This window comes from Macaca thibetana, chromosome 1 (assembly GCF_024542745.1).
Source record: "Macaca thibetana thibetana isolate TM-01 chromosome 1, ASM2454274v1, whole genome shotgun sequence".
Classification (NCBI taxonomy): Eukaryota; Metazoa; Chordata; class Mammalia; order Primates; family Cercopithecidae; genus Macaca; species Macaca thibetana.
In genome coordinates this window covers 150,253,060-150,269,718 of record NC_065578.1, presented here as the reverse complement: position 1 = coordinate 150,269,718, position 16,659 = coordinate 150,253,060, and the positions used below count along the sequence as shown (strand labels likewise).

The window sequence follows — 16,659 nt, the reverse complement described above, 5'->3', positions numbered from 1 at the left end:
ACTTGATAGGCATAGACGTGTGTTCTTTGCCACTGTGGCTTTCTTCTCAGGGTAACTGCCATTCATTCACCAAACTCCTGTTGTGTGCATCTCTCTTAGATGAAAATTATGGCAAGCAGTATGTGATCCCTGTTGTTAACATGTTTGTGGTCTAAATGAAGCAAATAAGGCATTCACATGTGAAAAGTTAAATAATATAACAAACTAAAATAGATGTCATCAGTTTTATAGTACCAAAATGACAAAGGAATTTAGAAGAAAGAGAGACCCTCATAAGCTGGTGTGGTTCTAGAAGGCATTTGGAAGAGGTAGAATTTGATCCGAATCTTGAAATGTGAATAGGGAACTATCCCATTTGGTGGCATAAAAATGATTTTATTCATAAAAAAGTGTCCCCGTCTGAGCATTCGATATGGTGTGGTTTTGTTTCCTGATGCTGCTGAATCTTAAATTAAAAATGCTTTAAAATTTATGCTTTGGTGGATACATTTTCCATAGACAAGAAGGGGTGAAATTTGAAAAACAAAGATTCATTACTGAACAGATAAGAGTGATGATTTTTATATGTCTAGGAGAATTAGACAAAATACTAACAACTTTGTTGTTTTTGTTTTAGACAGACTACTCTGATAGTTTATATTTTGTCTTTTATTGGAATGGTTATCTTTACTTTCACATTGGACCTTGGATACATTATCATCGTGTTTGTTACTGGAGGGGTGCTTGGGTAAGTATCAGATGTGTTTAGGAGGAGTGATAGCATGCTGTTATAATTCTGAAGTATTATTACTCTGGTCTCTAATTTTTTAAGTTCATCCAAAGGTTCTTCAATATTTTAAACTTTAAGGATTCATTCTGTGCATATAAACGTGTAATTCTTAAGAACTATTAAAATTCTTTAAAATTGGTTTTTGGTATACCATAGGTTAACAAAATGGATAAGCCTTACTTAATCTGTGTAAGTTTATTTGGTTACAAAGACAGTTGACTTACAAAACTAGAAGTAAATTTTTCTCAGAAAAAAATTTGGTATTTGTTGCTTCCAGTTCTGTAACCTTGAGCTGATTCGTCAATAATAATAGTTCCTTACTTTGACATAGCAACTTCAAAATATTCACTTATTTGGTCATTAGAATAAGCCTGAGATGCAGAATGATTACATCAGTATGTGATTGTGACCTTCTGATAATTCTTTCTATAATTCTGGATTTATTTTCCTAGCTTCTTCATGACTGGTTACCTCCCTTTGGGTTTTGAATTTGCTGTTGAAATCACTTACCCTGAATCTGAAGGTACTTCATCTGGTCTTCTTAATGCTTCTGCACAGGTAAACCTCTGATTTCTGTAAACCTGAGTTGATTATTATACCAGATATTCTAGTGAGTAATGAGTTTGACCATGGTTTTATTTGTTGTTGTTGTTGTTTTGTTTTTTGGAAATAGGGTTTTGCTCTGCTACCCAAGCTGGAGTGCAGTAGTGCAGTCATGGCTCACTGCAGCTTCAAACTCCTAGGCTCAAGCAATCTTCCCTCCTCTGCCTCCAGAGTATTTGGGATGACAGGTGCACACCAGCATGCCCAGCTAAATGTTTTTTGTTATTTTTTGTAGAGAGGAGGTTTCGCCTTGTTGTCCAGGCTGGTCTCGGACTCCTGGGCTCAAGCAATTCGCCTACCTCAACCTCCCAAAGTGCTAGGATTACAGGTGTGAGCCACTGTGCCCAGCCTGACCATGGTTTTTGTTTAATAATTCAACTTTTCAATGAATGTTTCTAGAAAACAAATCGTATAAACAATAAGTTAAGAAAAGTTCTGGTGAAAACTTTATACTTGTTTTAAATAAGTAAACTTAATAACAAATTATTTTTCTTATTGTATTTTAGATATTTGGAATTTTGTTCACATTGGCTCAAGGAAAGCTCACATCAGATTATGGTCCTAAGGCAGGAAACATTTTTCTCTGTGTCTGGATGTTTATAGGCATCATTTTAACAGGTAAATTAGGGCGTTTGCCTGGCAAAAGGACTTGTGTCATGTGTTAATTTTCATGTATATTGCTTCTCAATAGCTTGGCAGAACTCAAGGGGAAAAAATGAGGGAAAAAGCAGGACATTATTTGTTTTCTTCTAAGGACATGAATCTATTCATTTTGCAGATTTCAAATTCAATATAGTTACTCTGCATAGCAAGCAAAACTGTTGTAAAAAGAGTAGTAAAGGCCTGGTGCGTTGGCTCATGCCTATAATCCCAGCACTTTGGGAAGCAGAGGCGGGCAGATTACTTGAGGTGAGGAGTTTGAGACCAACCTGGCCAACATGGCAAAACCCCATCTCTACTAAAATTTGCCAGGTGTGGTAGCGCGCACCTGTAGTCCCCGCTACTTGGGAGGCTGAGGCAGGAAAATCGCTTGAACCCAGGAGACAGAGGTTGCAGTGAGTCAAGATTGCACCAGTGCACTCTAGCCTGGGCAACAGCAAGACTCTGTCTCAAAAAAAAGAGTAGTGAAGACCTGGAGTTGGGAAGACCTGGCCTCAAATTGCGATTCTGCTGCTCACTGGGAGTGTGACTTTAGACAGGTTGCTTAACCTCTCACATCCTCCTTTCCTCATTTATATAATAGAGCGTTAAAGCCTGCTTTATAGGGTTACCGTGAGGATTAATTGAAATGGTTCATGAAAAGTTCCTAGTGTCTGGCACCTGGGACGTGCCTAACACGTGTTTCTACTGTTACAATGTGGTAGAGGTGGTAAGCAGTCAAGTGGTAGTGGTGGAAATAGTATGTGGAATCCTTAGCTAGTGCTTATACTTCTCAGGTATAGTCGTCATAGACATGGGCAGGAAAGAAAATAGTGCTCAATCTCCAGAGAAAGAGAATGTCACAGAATTTTTATCCATAGTTTGCCCATGCACATGGGTGTACAATAGATTTGGAAGCAAGACTTATGTTCAGAAGTATTTCCAGGTGCATGCTGGCTTGTAGTATTATTTTACTTTGTGAATTTCCTTCTGTATCCCTTTACCATCGTGAGGGACAGAAGCTTTGTATATTCAGAAGAGATTATAGTCAGCCCTTTGTGTATCCCGTGGGTTCTCCATCTGTGGATTCAACTGTGGGTTGAAATTAATTGGAAAAAAAATGGATGGTTGCATCTGCACTGAACATGTACAGACTTTTAAAATGTCATCATTCCCTAAACATTATAGTATAACAACTATTTACATTGTATTCGGTATTAGTAATCTAGAGATGGTTTAAGTATGTAGGAAGATGTGTATATGTTATATATAAATACTACCCAGGGGGGTCCAATCTTTTGCCTTCTCTGGACCACATTGGAACAAGAATTATCTTGGGCCACACATGAACTACTCTAATACTAATGATAGCTAATGAGCTAAAAAAAAATTGCAAAATATCTCATAATGTTTTTAAAAAATTTATGAGTTTGTATTGGGCCACATTTAAAGCTGTCCTGGGCCACATATGGCCTGCAGACCACAGGTTGAACAAGCTTATACTACACCATTTCACATAAAGGAATTGAGCATTCATGGATTTTGGTATCTGAGACGGGTTCTTGGAATCAGTTCCTTGCAGATACCAAGAGAGATTGTGCTTCTTTGATCTGGTTATAACTTAGTTGGAGGACAGAATCTATCAGAAAGATGTGAATCAGAATTTCTTCTACTGTTTGTTGAATACCTGATCATTCTTTGTGAAACCTTCAATATGAAATCTCACCAGTGATAAAGATTTTGGATATACACAACTACCTAAGGTTGCTCACTCATTGTTTTATGAATGATAGGAACCTGAGCATTCATTCGTTAAGCTAAAGGAAAGTGAGTGTAGTCTGGTTCCTCAAAGAAAAAGCATCTTATCACAAGGGAGTTTTTCCCCCTATCCAATTAGTAAAATGAAACATACAAAACTGTGAAATATGTAATATATTAACAAGATATTAAATAAATATGTAATATTTAACTATTCTTTCATAAGTAATTCCATGTTGGTTATTAACTTCTAGGCAAGTACTATATCTTATCTAAGACTATTACTATTGGCTGGACATGGTGGCTCACGGTTATATTCCCAGCACTTTGGGAAGCTGAGACAGGCGGATCATTTGGGGTCAGGAGTTCGAGACCAGCCTGACCAACATAGTGAAACTTCGTGTCTACTAAAAATACAAAAAAATTCAGCCAGGTGTGGGGGCACACACCTGTAATCTCAGCTACCTGGGAGGCTGAGGCAGAAGAATTGCTTGAACCTGGGAGGCGAAGGTTGCAGTGAGTGAAGATCACACCACTGCACTCCAGCCTGCACAACAAGCGAGACTCTGTCTCAAAAAAAAAGTATTATTGTTATACCAAAGAAGGGAGCAGTTTTGTAATCCCCTTTCAAATTACTTTTACAAGAGATTCATGAATACTAATTTAAACAAATCAAGTCTTGAAAAATAAGAAGTGAGAATAAATCTTTAAAATTAGTTTTACATTAATGCTTTTACCATCTTAAATGCTAATTAATTTCTCTCATATGTTGAGTATTTTACTACAGAGCTTTATTATTATTATATCTGTTATGGTCTTCTGCAATAGTGATCTTTGGTGTTACTATTGTAATTGTTTGGGGCCATCATGAACTACACCCATAAAAGACAGCGAACTTAATAAAGGTTTTGTGTGTTCTGACTGCTCCACTGACCAGCCATTCCTATATCTCTCTTCCCCTTGTTGGGCTTCCCTGTTCTCTCAAACATGCAATATTGACATCAGGGTCCTGATTAATACCCCTGAATTAATATCCCTACAATGGCCTCTAGTGTTTAAGCGAAAGGAAGAGTAGTAAATCTCTCATCTTAAATCAGAAGCTAAAAATGATTAAGCTTAGTGAGGAAGTCATGTCAAAAGCCCAGAGAGCCCAAAAGCTAGGCCTTTTGCACCAAACAATTAGCCAAGTTGCTAATGCAAAGGAAAAATTCTTAAGGGAAATTAAGAATGCTACTCCATTGAACACACAAATGATAAAGCACAACATCCTTATTGATATGGAGAAAGTTTGAGTGGTCTTGTTAGAAGATCATACCAGCCACAACATCCCCGGAAACCAAAGCCTAATCTAGAGCAAGGCCCTAACTGTCCAATTCTGTGAAAGCTGAAAGAGGTGAGAAAGTTGCAGAAGAAAAGCTGGAAGCTAGCAGAAGTCAGTTCATGAGGTAAGGAAAGAAGTTGTCTTCATAACATAAAAGTGCAAGGTGAAGCAGCAAGTGCTGATGTAGATACTGAAATAAATTATCCAGAAGATCTAGCTAAGATTGTTGATGAAGGTGGCTACAATAAACAACAAATTTTCCATGTAGATGAAACAGGCTTATATTGGAAGAAGATGCCATCTAGGACTGCCATAGCTATAGAGGAGGAATCAATGTCTGGCTTCAAAGGACAAGCTGACTCTCCTGTGAGGGGTTGATGCAGCTGGTGACTTTAAATTGAAACTAATGCTTGTTGACCATTCTGAAAATCCTAGGGCCCGTAAGAATTAGGCTAAATTTGCTCTGCCTAAGCTCTATCAATGGAACAATGAACCTGAAACCTGTAGTTGATAGTACATCTGTTAATAGCATGGTTTGCTGATTATTTTAAACCCATTGTTGAAGCCTGCTACTCAGAAAAACATTCCTTTCAAAATATTACTGCTCTTTGACCAATTCACCTGTTTACCCAAGAGCTCTGATGAAGATGTACAAGGAGATCAACGTTGTTTTCATGCCTGGAAATACAGCATCCCTTCTGCAGCCCATAGATCAAGGAGTAATTTCAACTTTCCAGTCTTATTCTTTAAGAAATACATTTCAAAAGGCTGTAGCTGCCAGAAATAATTATTCCTCTCTTGGATCTGGGCAAAGTAAATTGAGAACTTTCTGGAAAGGATGCACCATCCTAGATGCCATTAAGAACATTCTTGATTCATGGGAGAAGGTCAAACTATCAACATTAACAGGAGTTTGGAGGAAGTTAATTCTCATTCTCATGGATGATTTTGAGGGGTTCAAGACTTCAGTGGAGGAAATAGCTGCAGATGTGGTGGGAATAACAAGAGAACTGGAATTAGAAGTGGAATATGAAGAGGTAACTGAATTGCTGCATCTCATGGTAAAACTTGAACAAATGAAGGGTTGCTTCTTATGGATAAGCAAAGAAAGTGTTTTCGTGAGTTGAAATCTACTAGTAAAGATGCTGTAAATGTTGAAATGACAACAGAGGATTTAGAATATTATATAAACTAGTTGATGAAGCAGTGGCAGGATTTGAGAAGATTGACTCCTATTTTGAGGAAGTTTTGTGGGTAAAATGTTATCAAACAAGTATTGCACACAGAGAGATCTTTCATGAAAGGAAGAGTTGATTAATATGGCAAACTTCGTCACTGTCTTACTTTAAGAAATTGTCACAGCCACTCCCACCTTTTAGCAACCACCACCCTGATCTGTCAGCAGCCATCAACATCAAGGCAAGACCCTCTACTAGCAAAAAGAGAACTTGCAGAAGGCTCGGATAATAATTACCATTTTTTAGCAGTAAAGTGTTTTTTGTTTTGTTTTGTTTTGTTTTAGATGGAGTTTTGCTCTTGTTGCCTAGGCTGGAGTGGAATAGCGCCATCCCGGCTCACTGCAACTTCTGCCTCCTGGGTTCAACTGATTCTCCTGCCTCAGCCTCCTGAATAGCTGGGATTACAGATGCCCACCACCATACCGGCTAATTTTTGTATTTTTAGTAGAGATGGGGGTTTCACTATGTTGGTTAGACTGGTCTCGAACTCCTGACCTCAGGTGATCCTCCTGCCTCAGCCTCCCAAAGTGCTAGGATTACAGACATGAGCCACCGTGCCTGGCCAGTAAAGTGTTTTTAAATTAAGGCATGTAGATTGATTTTTTTTAGACATAATGCTATTGCAAACTTTAAATAGACTACAGTATAGTATAAACATAACTTTTTATGCACTGGAAAACCAAAAAATTTGTGCAGTTTCGTGATCTCGGCTCTCTGCAAACTGCGTCTCCCAGGTTCAAGCAATTCTCCTGCCTCAGCCTCCCTAGTTGTTGGGACTACAGGTGCGTGCCGCCATGTCCGGCTAACTTTTTGTTTTTACTAGAGATGGGGTTTCACTGTGTTAGCCAGGATGGTTTCAATCTCCTGACCTTGTGATCCACCTACCTCAGCCTCCCAAAGTGCTGGGATTACAGGCGTGAGCCACCGTGCCCAGCAATATTCACTCTTGTGGTGATCTGTAGCTGAACCCACAATATCTCTGAGATATACCTGCATTCCCTTCTGCCTAGAATGTCTTCCTCTCCTCTTGTCTGCTTGACAAGTTATTACTCAGTTTTTTCCAGTATCAAGTATGTCTTCTCTGGAAAGCCTTCTCTAATTTCCTTTGGCTGACGACATAGACTTTTTTGCTCCCACTTCCCCACCATACCTTGCAATTATCATACACTGTTATACTTGTTTACAAGTCAAAGTTTCCCTAGATGGGAGAGTCCTTTCATAAAAAGAATTACTTTTTATTTTTGTATCATTGGTTGCTAGCATTCCCGTGTTTGTTCGATAATGAATGACTTACTAATTGTTAACAACTTCAGAGAGGTACTATTATTTTTCAGGCTATTGGGATGCTATTAAATATCATGACACTACAGTGTATTAAATTTGACAATACCAAGAAAGACTTTGAGCTGCTTTTAAAAAAATCTTCACAAAACAGTTTATAGTAACTCCATTGATGCCTCTCTGTTTCAGCATTAATCAAGTCGGATCTGCGAAGACACAACATAAATATAGGAATTACAAATGTTGATGTTAAAGCTGTAAGTAATGAATATTTTTATGATTATACTGTTGAGAAGTATGTATAGAATAAATGTGAAACCATGTTTTTTTATTTAGCTATTTTTCCCCCGAGTCAACTGTTGATCTGTTATAATAGGATATGCCAGATGCTATACATTTTTAATCTTCTGATTATTTTTATAGGTACCAGCTGACAGTCCCACAGACCAAGAATCAAAAACGGTTATGTTGTCCAAGCAGTCAGAATCAGCAATTTGAAGAGAAAGGAAAAGTTACTATCCTGTAGTAATTGGGGACAATGTGATCATCCTTGGAGAGATATATGAGCACCAAGACTGGGTTTGTATGTGGTGGGGGAATAGACACACTTACTTGAAAATTACCATATGAGCTCTAAATGCGTAATTATTATTTTGCTTAATTGTTAATTTAAGGGAAATTTTCTTAAAATTCTTCTGTTTACATCATGTTAACACTATTGTTTATCTAATCAGTATCCAGTTTTTAGTCTTATATTGTATCTGAAAGTAAGCTTCTTGACATTTACTTTTTAAAAGTCGATGTTTTTCTTTTTTGTAGAAAATGGAAGCTTAGAAGACTTTTTAAAGTGATAATATGGGGTGTTCAGTCCCCATAAGATATAATAGTTCATGCAGTTTATATATTAAAATATCCAGTGGAACTAAATGTACAATATATTCCTAATTGGCTGCCTTTTCACTGTGCTGACCAACTGTTCAAGCCACTTCATATGAGTACAACATACCAACATGACACTACTCACCCACAAAGGACAGCATTGGGATCAGGCTTTCAGATGACCTCTACGATTTTTCCCATTTATTGTACTCTTGTTACAAAGTACTTCTTAACACATGCAGTCAAATGGCTACAAAAACTATTCTGTGTACAGATTCTACCCAGACTTTGGTCTTAGAATTATGTTCTCATTAAGGAGCCTGGTTACAGGCTCGTTCTGTCTTGAGTTCTGTTCTGTGCTGCCTTTCTATCATGGATAAATGCTAACACTGTATTTTTTTCATTTCAACTTGAGATAGAGTAGTTTTGTACCCATTGCCTTTTTTTTATTTTAAACTCTCTTCTTTCTTTTTCCTGATGTGTAACTTTCTAGTAAGACAATTTTATCATATATGTTACTGGCTATTTCATGTTTTCTTGTATCACATCCTATATTTTGCTTTGAAGATTCCTGAAATAAGGAAATCTGTAATAACTTCAGATAGCCTACATGTCTCCATTTAGTGGAGATCTCTTGAATGCTGTTTGAATTCTGCAGTATCATTTTTATGACCATTCTCCTTTGAGGAATACTATTCCCAGGTACATGCTCCATCAGTGTGCCAGGGAGTGGATTCTTTTCTTCACTGCAGCGTCATCACACTGTTGGAGTTGTCTGCTCTTTTACATGCTCAGGTAGGGAAAATAGGACCAAATATATTTCCACAGTGCCTATCACTGTGTTATGTTTACAGTGAGAGGTTAAGTATTGTTGATGTCCTGACTCTGAGCTCATGGGGAGTATCTTTATAGTAATGACATTTGATCAGCCATAGAATTTACATTATGTTCATATGCACCCAAAAAAGCTAGTCAGGTAATGAATACCCTTGAAGTGAATAGCAGTTTTGATTTAGGCAGTGTGTTAGGCCATCCTTGCATTGCTATAAAGAAATACTTGGGCCAGGCGTGGTGGCTCACGCGTATAATCCCAGCACTTTGGGAGACCGAAGCGGGTGGATCACCTGAGGTCAGGAGTTCAAGACCAGCCTGGCCAACATGGTAAAACCCCATCTCTACTAAAAAAATAAATAAATAAAATAAAATAAAATAAAATAAACCAGGCGCTGTGGCTGTGGCTCATGCCTGTAATCCCAGCACTTTAGGAAGCCGAGGCAGGTGGATCACGAGGTCAGGAGTTCAAAACCAGCCTGGCCAAGATGGTGAAACCCTGTCTCTACTAAAAATACAAAAATTAGCCGGGCGCAGTGGCAGGCGCCTGTAGTCCCAGCTGCTCAGGAGGCTGAAGCAGGAGAATCACTTGAATGCGGGTGGCAGAGGTTGCAGTGAGCTGAAATCATGCCACTGCACTCCAGCCTGGGAGATAAAGTGAGACTGTCTCAAATAAATAAATAATACCTGAGGTTGAGCACAAGCATGATGGCTTACACCTATAATCCCAGCACTTTGGGAGGCTGAGGTGGGTGGATTACTTGAGGTCAGGAGTTGAAGACCAGTCTGGCCAACATGGTGAAACCCCATCTCTACTAAAAATACACATACACACACAAATTAGCTGGACATGGTGGCACACACCTGTAGTCCCACCTTCTTGGGAAGCTGAGGCATGAGAATTGCCTGAACCTGGAAGGTGGAGGCTACAGTGAGCTGGGATTGCACCTCTGCATTCCAGCCTGGGTGACAGAGCAAGACTCTGTTTTAGGGAAAAAAAGAACAGAAATACTTTAGACTGTGTAATTTACAAATAAAAAAGGTTTAAGTGGCTTACGGTTCTGCAGGCTGTGTAAGCATGGCACCAGTGTCTGCTCGGCTTCTGGAGAGCCCTCAGGGAGATTTACTCATGGTAGAAGGCTAAGTGGGAGCAGAGATGTCACGGCGAAGCAGGAGCAAGAGAGCGGGGAGGTGCCATACACCTTCAAACAACCAGATTTTGTGAAAACTCACTCACTACTGCAAGAATAGCACCAAGCCATGAGGGATTCACTCCCAGGACCCAAACACCTTCCATTAGGGCCATCCTGCAACATTGAGGATTACATTTCAACATGAGATTGGAGGGACAAGTATCCCAACTATATCAGGCAGAATATATGCATTGATATATATTGAAATTATAACATTCTTTATAATCAAGTTACTGTAAATTATGTAGAATCTGACCCTGGGGAATGTGTTACCTTAAGAATTTGACTAAGAATCAGGAACTCTGTGTCCATGTCCTGGATGTGTTTCTGTACGTTCCTATAACTCTGGACAAGTCGTTAAACCTCTCTGGGCAGCATTTTCCTCATCCATGAAATGGATGTGTTCAGTTTGATCTCAAAGATCTTTTCAAAATATTAAATGCTATTAATCATGGAATAGACCAAATTATTATATCACAGGAACTTGAATCCAGCCAGAGAAAAATTCTCTGGACAACAGTCAGTTGAGGGTAACTCAAGCAGAGTATGTCCAATCATTACTTCTTTTGATATTTACGTTACAGGTAAAAACAGCCAAAAATATATTTTAAGGTCTCTCCCCAAATAATTGTTTTTGTTTTTAAACTATCAGTGTTGTTTAAACTAATCATGTACTTGTTGGGTTCCTGAGGTTTTGAACAAATTACAAATGAAATTTAGAATACTTTATTTCTGAAAAGCATACACATATATGTTTGTGTATTTTTCCTTGTTAGAAAGGAGGTGAAATATGTGACAGAATGCAAAATGAATTGATAATTTTTCTGTATTTTGAGTGAAAGTTGTCTGTAATATGTCAAACAATGTTATAATTCTACAGTAATATGTGACTTAATGACAGCTATATTCTGAGAAATTTGTCATTAGGTGATTTCATCATTGTGTGAACATCATGAAGTGTACTTACACAAACCTAGGTGGTAGAGCCTACTACACACCTAGGCTATATGGCAAAACCTGTCACTTCTAGGCTACAAACCTGTACAGCATGTTCATGTATTGAATACCGTAGGCAATTGTAACACAATGGTATTTGTGTAATCTAAACACAGAACAGATAATACATTGTGCTACAATGTAACAATGGCTGTGGCATCACTAGGTGATAGGAATTTTTCAGCTCCATTATAATCTTATAGGATCTCTGTCATATGTGGTCCATTGTTGAGCGAAACATGTGGCACATGACTGTATGTCATATTTTCGGAAAATGGAATAGGTAATCATCACTTGTGTGAATTTTAATCAAATGATTTAGGAAAGAAATTGGATGTTTTAAAAGCTGTTGCATTTATTATAAATGTCACAAATACAGCTCTTGCCTATTGAGAATGTTGGAGAGATGTCTTTAAAAAATGTTTGTATGTAAAAATGTGTCTGTATGCAATAGCTCGAAAAATGCCTGTGTCGTAAGTCATTACTCATGTTCTAATTTTTGCTCTTTGTACTGTTTATCTGTATGCTTGTTCTTCAATATTTCAGACTCAAAATAAATTTATTTTTTTATGTTAATTTGCTATGACTTTTTGAAAAATTCTGATGCTTAGGTACACATGGGGAGTTTAAAGGGATTACAGACTTTCAGAATGGGAATGAGGGAATGAGGTAGTGCGTGGAACATAAAATAGGGAAACAAAGTCTACCAGGATCAGGGCTAAAATAGATACTAAAATATTTTATTCCTCTAAAAGTAACTTTAGAGAGTGATGTTAGCACGATGACAGAATAGGAGCTTTGTGTCATCATTCTTCCACAGAAGCACTGATTTTTACCAGTACTTTCAGATGATAGTTCTTTTGTAGGAATCCAGAAGTCCAATGTAGAAGTTCCAGCACACCCTTGGAGTAGAAATATCTGAGAATAAATGCATTAAAGAAAGGAAAAAGAACATTTTCACTTTATCTGCATCACTCCTCCTTGAAGTTGGCAAGAGAGACTTGCCAACTTAGTGGCAAGAGAGACTCCCCTCAGTCCACGATTTCTCCCCTAGGAGAAGGTGATAGCATAGTGAGTGAGTGCTCAGCCCCTAGCTGTGTGGGATGCTGCCTAAGAACCCTACCTCTTTCTTGCCCCAATTAAAATACTGAGGTGATTGGCATAGCTAAGTGTTGGGAAAGGCTGGGAGGAGGGAAGAAAGGCTCTGAAACCTGCTTAGCACTCGACAGACTCCATCAGGAAGCATACACACCAGCCACTGGGATACCTTGCATATGGACCTCCCACATGACCCATGGCCACCCCAAATGCTCTGTGCACCTCACCCCCATCTCCCTGAGGCTGGCTTCCCAAGCATGCCACATTGGATGGCAACTGCAAGCATCAAATATAGAGACAGATGGCTTGATTGTGGAACTGGAGCAAGGTACACAAACTTGAGTACTTAAGGGCACCACCCTGGGGGAAACAAATAGTATGCTGTCAGCACCTGGCCTGGCTTTGTGGGATCTAGAGAAGGCATAAAACTTCTAAGAATCCCCTGCTGCAAGTGGGAACGGGTTGTGGAGCAGGTGAATCCACAGGAAAGGTAGGAGAGAGCCTCAGAATTCCTAGCCAGGCAGATTGATGAAGGCATTTCTCTCCTGAAGCTAGTCAATTAAGACTGGAAGAAGTGATTTTCTTCAAATGCAAGGATAGAAATGGAAGACTTCAAGAAAACAAACAAAAAATGGAAACATGATATCACCTAAGGAGCACAATAATATTACAGTAACAAATCCAAAGAAATTGAGATCTATGAATTGCTTGACAATAAATTTAAATTGTTTTAAGAAAATTCACTGAGCTATAAGAGAACAGTACACAACTCTATGAAATCAGAAAAACAATGCATGAACAAAATGGAAGTTCAGCAAAGAGACAGAAATAAAAAACAAATTCTGCTGCTGAAGAATACAATCAGAAAGGAAAAATGCAATAGTCAACAGCAGATTTGATCAAGCAGAAGAAAGAATCTGAATTCCAAGACAGGTCATTTGAAAATATCCGGCCAGAGGAGAGAAAAAGAATGAAAGGATTAAAGAGAGCTTATGAGATTTATGAAACAACATTAAGAGCTAACATTTGCATTATGGAAATAATAAAGGAGAAGAGAAAGAAGGAGCAGAAAGCTTATTCAATAAAAAATGGCTGAAAGCTTCTCAAATGTGGGAGAGACACAGACATTAAGGTATATGACGCTCAAAGGTCTGCAATCTGCTTCAACCCAAAAAAGACTTTGCCAAGACACATTGCACTCAAACAGTCAAAGTAAAAGAATTAAAATTTTTTCCTTTTTTTTTTTTTCTCTTGAGACAGAGTCTCACTCTTGTCCCCAGGCTGGAGTGCAGTGGCACGATCTTGGCTCACTGCAACCACCTCCTCCCAGGCTCAAGCGATTCTCATGCCTCAGCCTCCCAAGTAGCTGGGATTATAGGCATGCACCACCATGCCTGGCTAATTTTTTGTATTTTTAATAGAGATAAGGTTTCACCATGTTGGCCAGGCTGGTCTCAAACTCCCAGCCTCAAGTGATCCACCTGCCTTGGCCTCTCAAAGTGCTGGGATTACAGATATGAGTCACTGTGCCCAGCCAAAAATCAAAGAGAATTTTTATATATTTATTTTTATTTTTTAATTTTTTTGATTTTTAACAGCTTTATGAAGATATAATTAACATACCATACAATTTACCTATTTAAAGCATATAAGTTAATTTTATACTTTTTAAAAATTTTGTTTATAGTATAGTCACAGATGTATGCAACCATTACCACAGTCAACTTCAGAGCATTTTCATCACTTCAAAAATGAATCCCTTACCCCATAGCTATCACTCCCCTATGCCTTCATCTACCACCTCATTGATTCCTCAAGGATCTAGAACTAGAAATACCATTTGACCCAGCCATCCCACTACTGGGTATATACCCAAAGGATTATAAATCATGCTGCTATAAAGACACATGTACACATATGTTTATTGTGGCCCTATTCATAATAGCAAAGACTTGGAACCAACCCAAATGTCCATCAATGATAGACTGGATTAAGAAAATGTGGCACATACACACCATGGAATACTATGCAGCCATAAAAAAGGATGAGTTCATGTCCTTTGTAGGGAGATGGATGAAGCCGGAAACCATCATTCTGAGCAAACTATCGCAAGGACAGAAAACCAAACACTGCATGTTCTTACTCAGAGGTGGGAATTGAACAATGAGAATACTTGGACACAGGGTGGGAAACATCACACACTGGGGCCTGTCGTGGAGTTAGGGTGAGGGGAGAGGGATAGTATTAGGAGATGTACCTAATGTAAATGACGAGTTGATGGGTGCAGCACACCAACATGGCACATGCATACATATGTAACAAACCTGCACGTTGTACACATGTACCCTAGAACTTAAAGTATAATTTTTAAAAAATGAAAAAAAATAATAAAAAAATTTTAAATAGAGATCAAAGGAATTTTTAATGCAGCACAAGGAAAAAGAAGCTTATCACATACAAGAGAGACCCCATAGGCTATCAGATTTCTCAGCAGAAACCTTGCAGGCCAAGAAAGAGTAGGATGATATATTCAAAATGTTGAAATTTAAAAAACAAAAATAGGGCCAGGCACGGTGGCTGATGCCTGTAATCCCAGCACTTTGGGAGGCCGAAGTGGGCAGATCACAAGGGCAGGAGATCGAGACCATCCTGGCTAACAGAGTGAATCCCTGTCTCTATTAAAAAATACAAAAAATTAGCTGAATGTGGTGGCGGGTGCCTGTAGTCCCAGCTACTAGGGAGGCTGAGGCAGGAGAATGGTGTGAACCTGGGAGGCAGAGCTTTCAGTGAGCCAAGATCGTGCCACTGCACTCCAGCCTGGGTGACAGAGCAAGACTCCATCTCAAAAAAATAAAATAATAAAATAAGATAAAAATAACAAAAAAAACCCCTGCTAACCAAGAATACATTACCTGATAAATCTGTCCTTCAGAAAAGGAAAGATTAACTTTCCCAGACAAACAAAAACTGAGGGAGTTAAATCACCACTAGACCTACCTTGTGAGAAATGCTAAATGGAGTTCTTCAAGCGGAAAGAAAAGTATGCTAATTCTAATGCTAATATGAAAACATAAAAAGGTATAAAACTCTCTGGTAGAAAAATTTTGACTATACATATATAGTCAAAATCAGAATATTCTAATATTGCAGTGGTTATGTGTAAATCATTTTAATGCGTGTACAGGCTAAAAGACAAAAATATTAAAAATAACTAGCTTTGGTAATTCATTAATTGATACACAATATAAAAGGATGAGTATTGTGACAGCAAAAGCATAAAATGGGGGCATATAAAAGTGTAGAGTTTTTGTATGTGAACAAAGTTAAGTTGTTATCAGCTTAAAATAGACAATAAGATGTTTTATGTAAGCCTATTTTAACCACAAAGCAGAAACCTGTAGTAGACACACACAGCTAAAGAGAAAGGGATCTGGCCGGGCGCGCTGGCTCACGCTGGTAATCCCAGCACTTTGGGAGGCCCGGAGATCAAGACCATCATGGCTAACACGGTGAAACCCCATCTCTACTAAAAAAGACAAAAAAATTAGCCAGGTGTGGTGGTGGGCGCCTGTAGTCCCAGCTACTTGGGAGGCTGAGGCAGGAGAATGGTGTGAACTTGAACCCAGGAGGGGGAGCTTGCAGTGAGCCGAGATCGCACCACTGCACTCCAGCCTGGGCAACAGAGAAAGACTCTGTCTCAAAAAAAAAAAAAAGAAAGGAATCTAAGTATACTACTAAGGAAAATCATCAAATCACAAAAGACAGCAAGAGAGGAAGAAAAGAACAAAGGATCTTTAAAACAGCCAGAAAACAATTAACCAAACGCCTATAAGTTCTTACCTGTCGATAATTACTTTAAATGTAAATGGGTTAAATTATCCAATCATAGACATAGATTGGCTACATGGATTTAAAAACCAAACTGTATGCTGCTTACCAGAGTCACTTTAGCTTTAAAGATATACATAGGCCATAAAGGGATGGAAAGAGAGAATCCATGCAAATGGAAACAGACATAGAGCAGGGTAGCTTTATTTATTTATTTATTTTTGA

The 16,659-nt window shown here is 38.5% G+C and overlaps 2 protein-coding genes across 3 annotated transcripts in view; one reads left to right on the top strand and one right to left on the bottom strand.

Annotated features, from left to right (window-relative positions):
• FLVCR1 (FLVCR heme transporter 1) overlaps positions 1-12,084 on the top strand; it is a 36,119-nt gene extending 24,035 nt beyond the window's left edge. The window contains exons 6-11 of one of the 2 annotated variants that reach the window (XR_007719893.1): positions 617-727; positions 1,222-1,327; positions 1,879-1,990; positions 7,799-7,866; positions 8,033-8,188; positions 8,429-12,084. Coding sequence is in view for 1 of the 2 variants with exons in the window: in XM_050761747.1 (XP_050617704.1) it covers positions 617-727; positions 1,222-1,327; positions 1,879-1,990; positions 7,799-7,866; positions 8,033-8,107 (472 nt within the window). In the remaining variant the exon portion in view is untranslated. Of the gene's footprint in view, positions 1-616; positions 728-1,221; positions 1,328-1,878; positions 1,991-7,798; positions 7,867-8,032 lie in introns of both variants that reach the window. The other variant, XM_050761747.1, reaches the window with a different exon arrangement.
• Positions 1-16,659, bottom strand: part of SPATA45 (spermatogenesis associated 45) — an 800,921-nt gene that overhangs the window by 55,331 nt on the left and 728,931 nt on the right. The window lies entirely within an intron of this gene.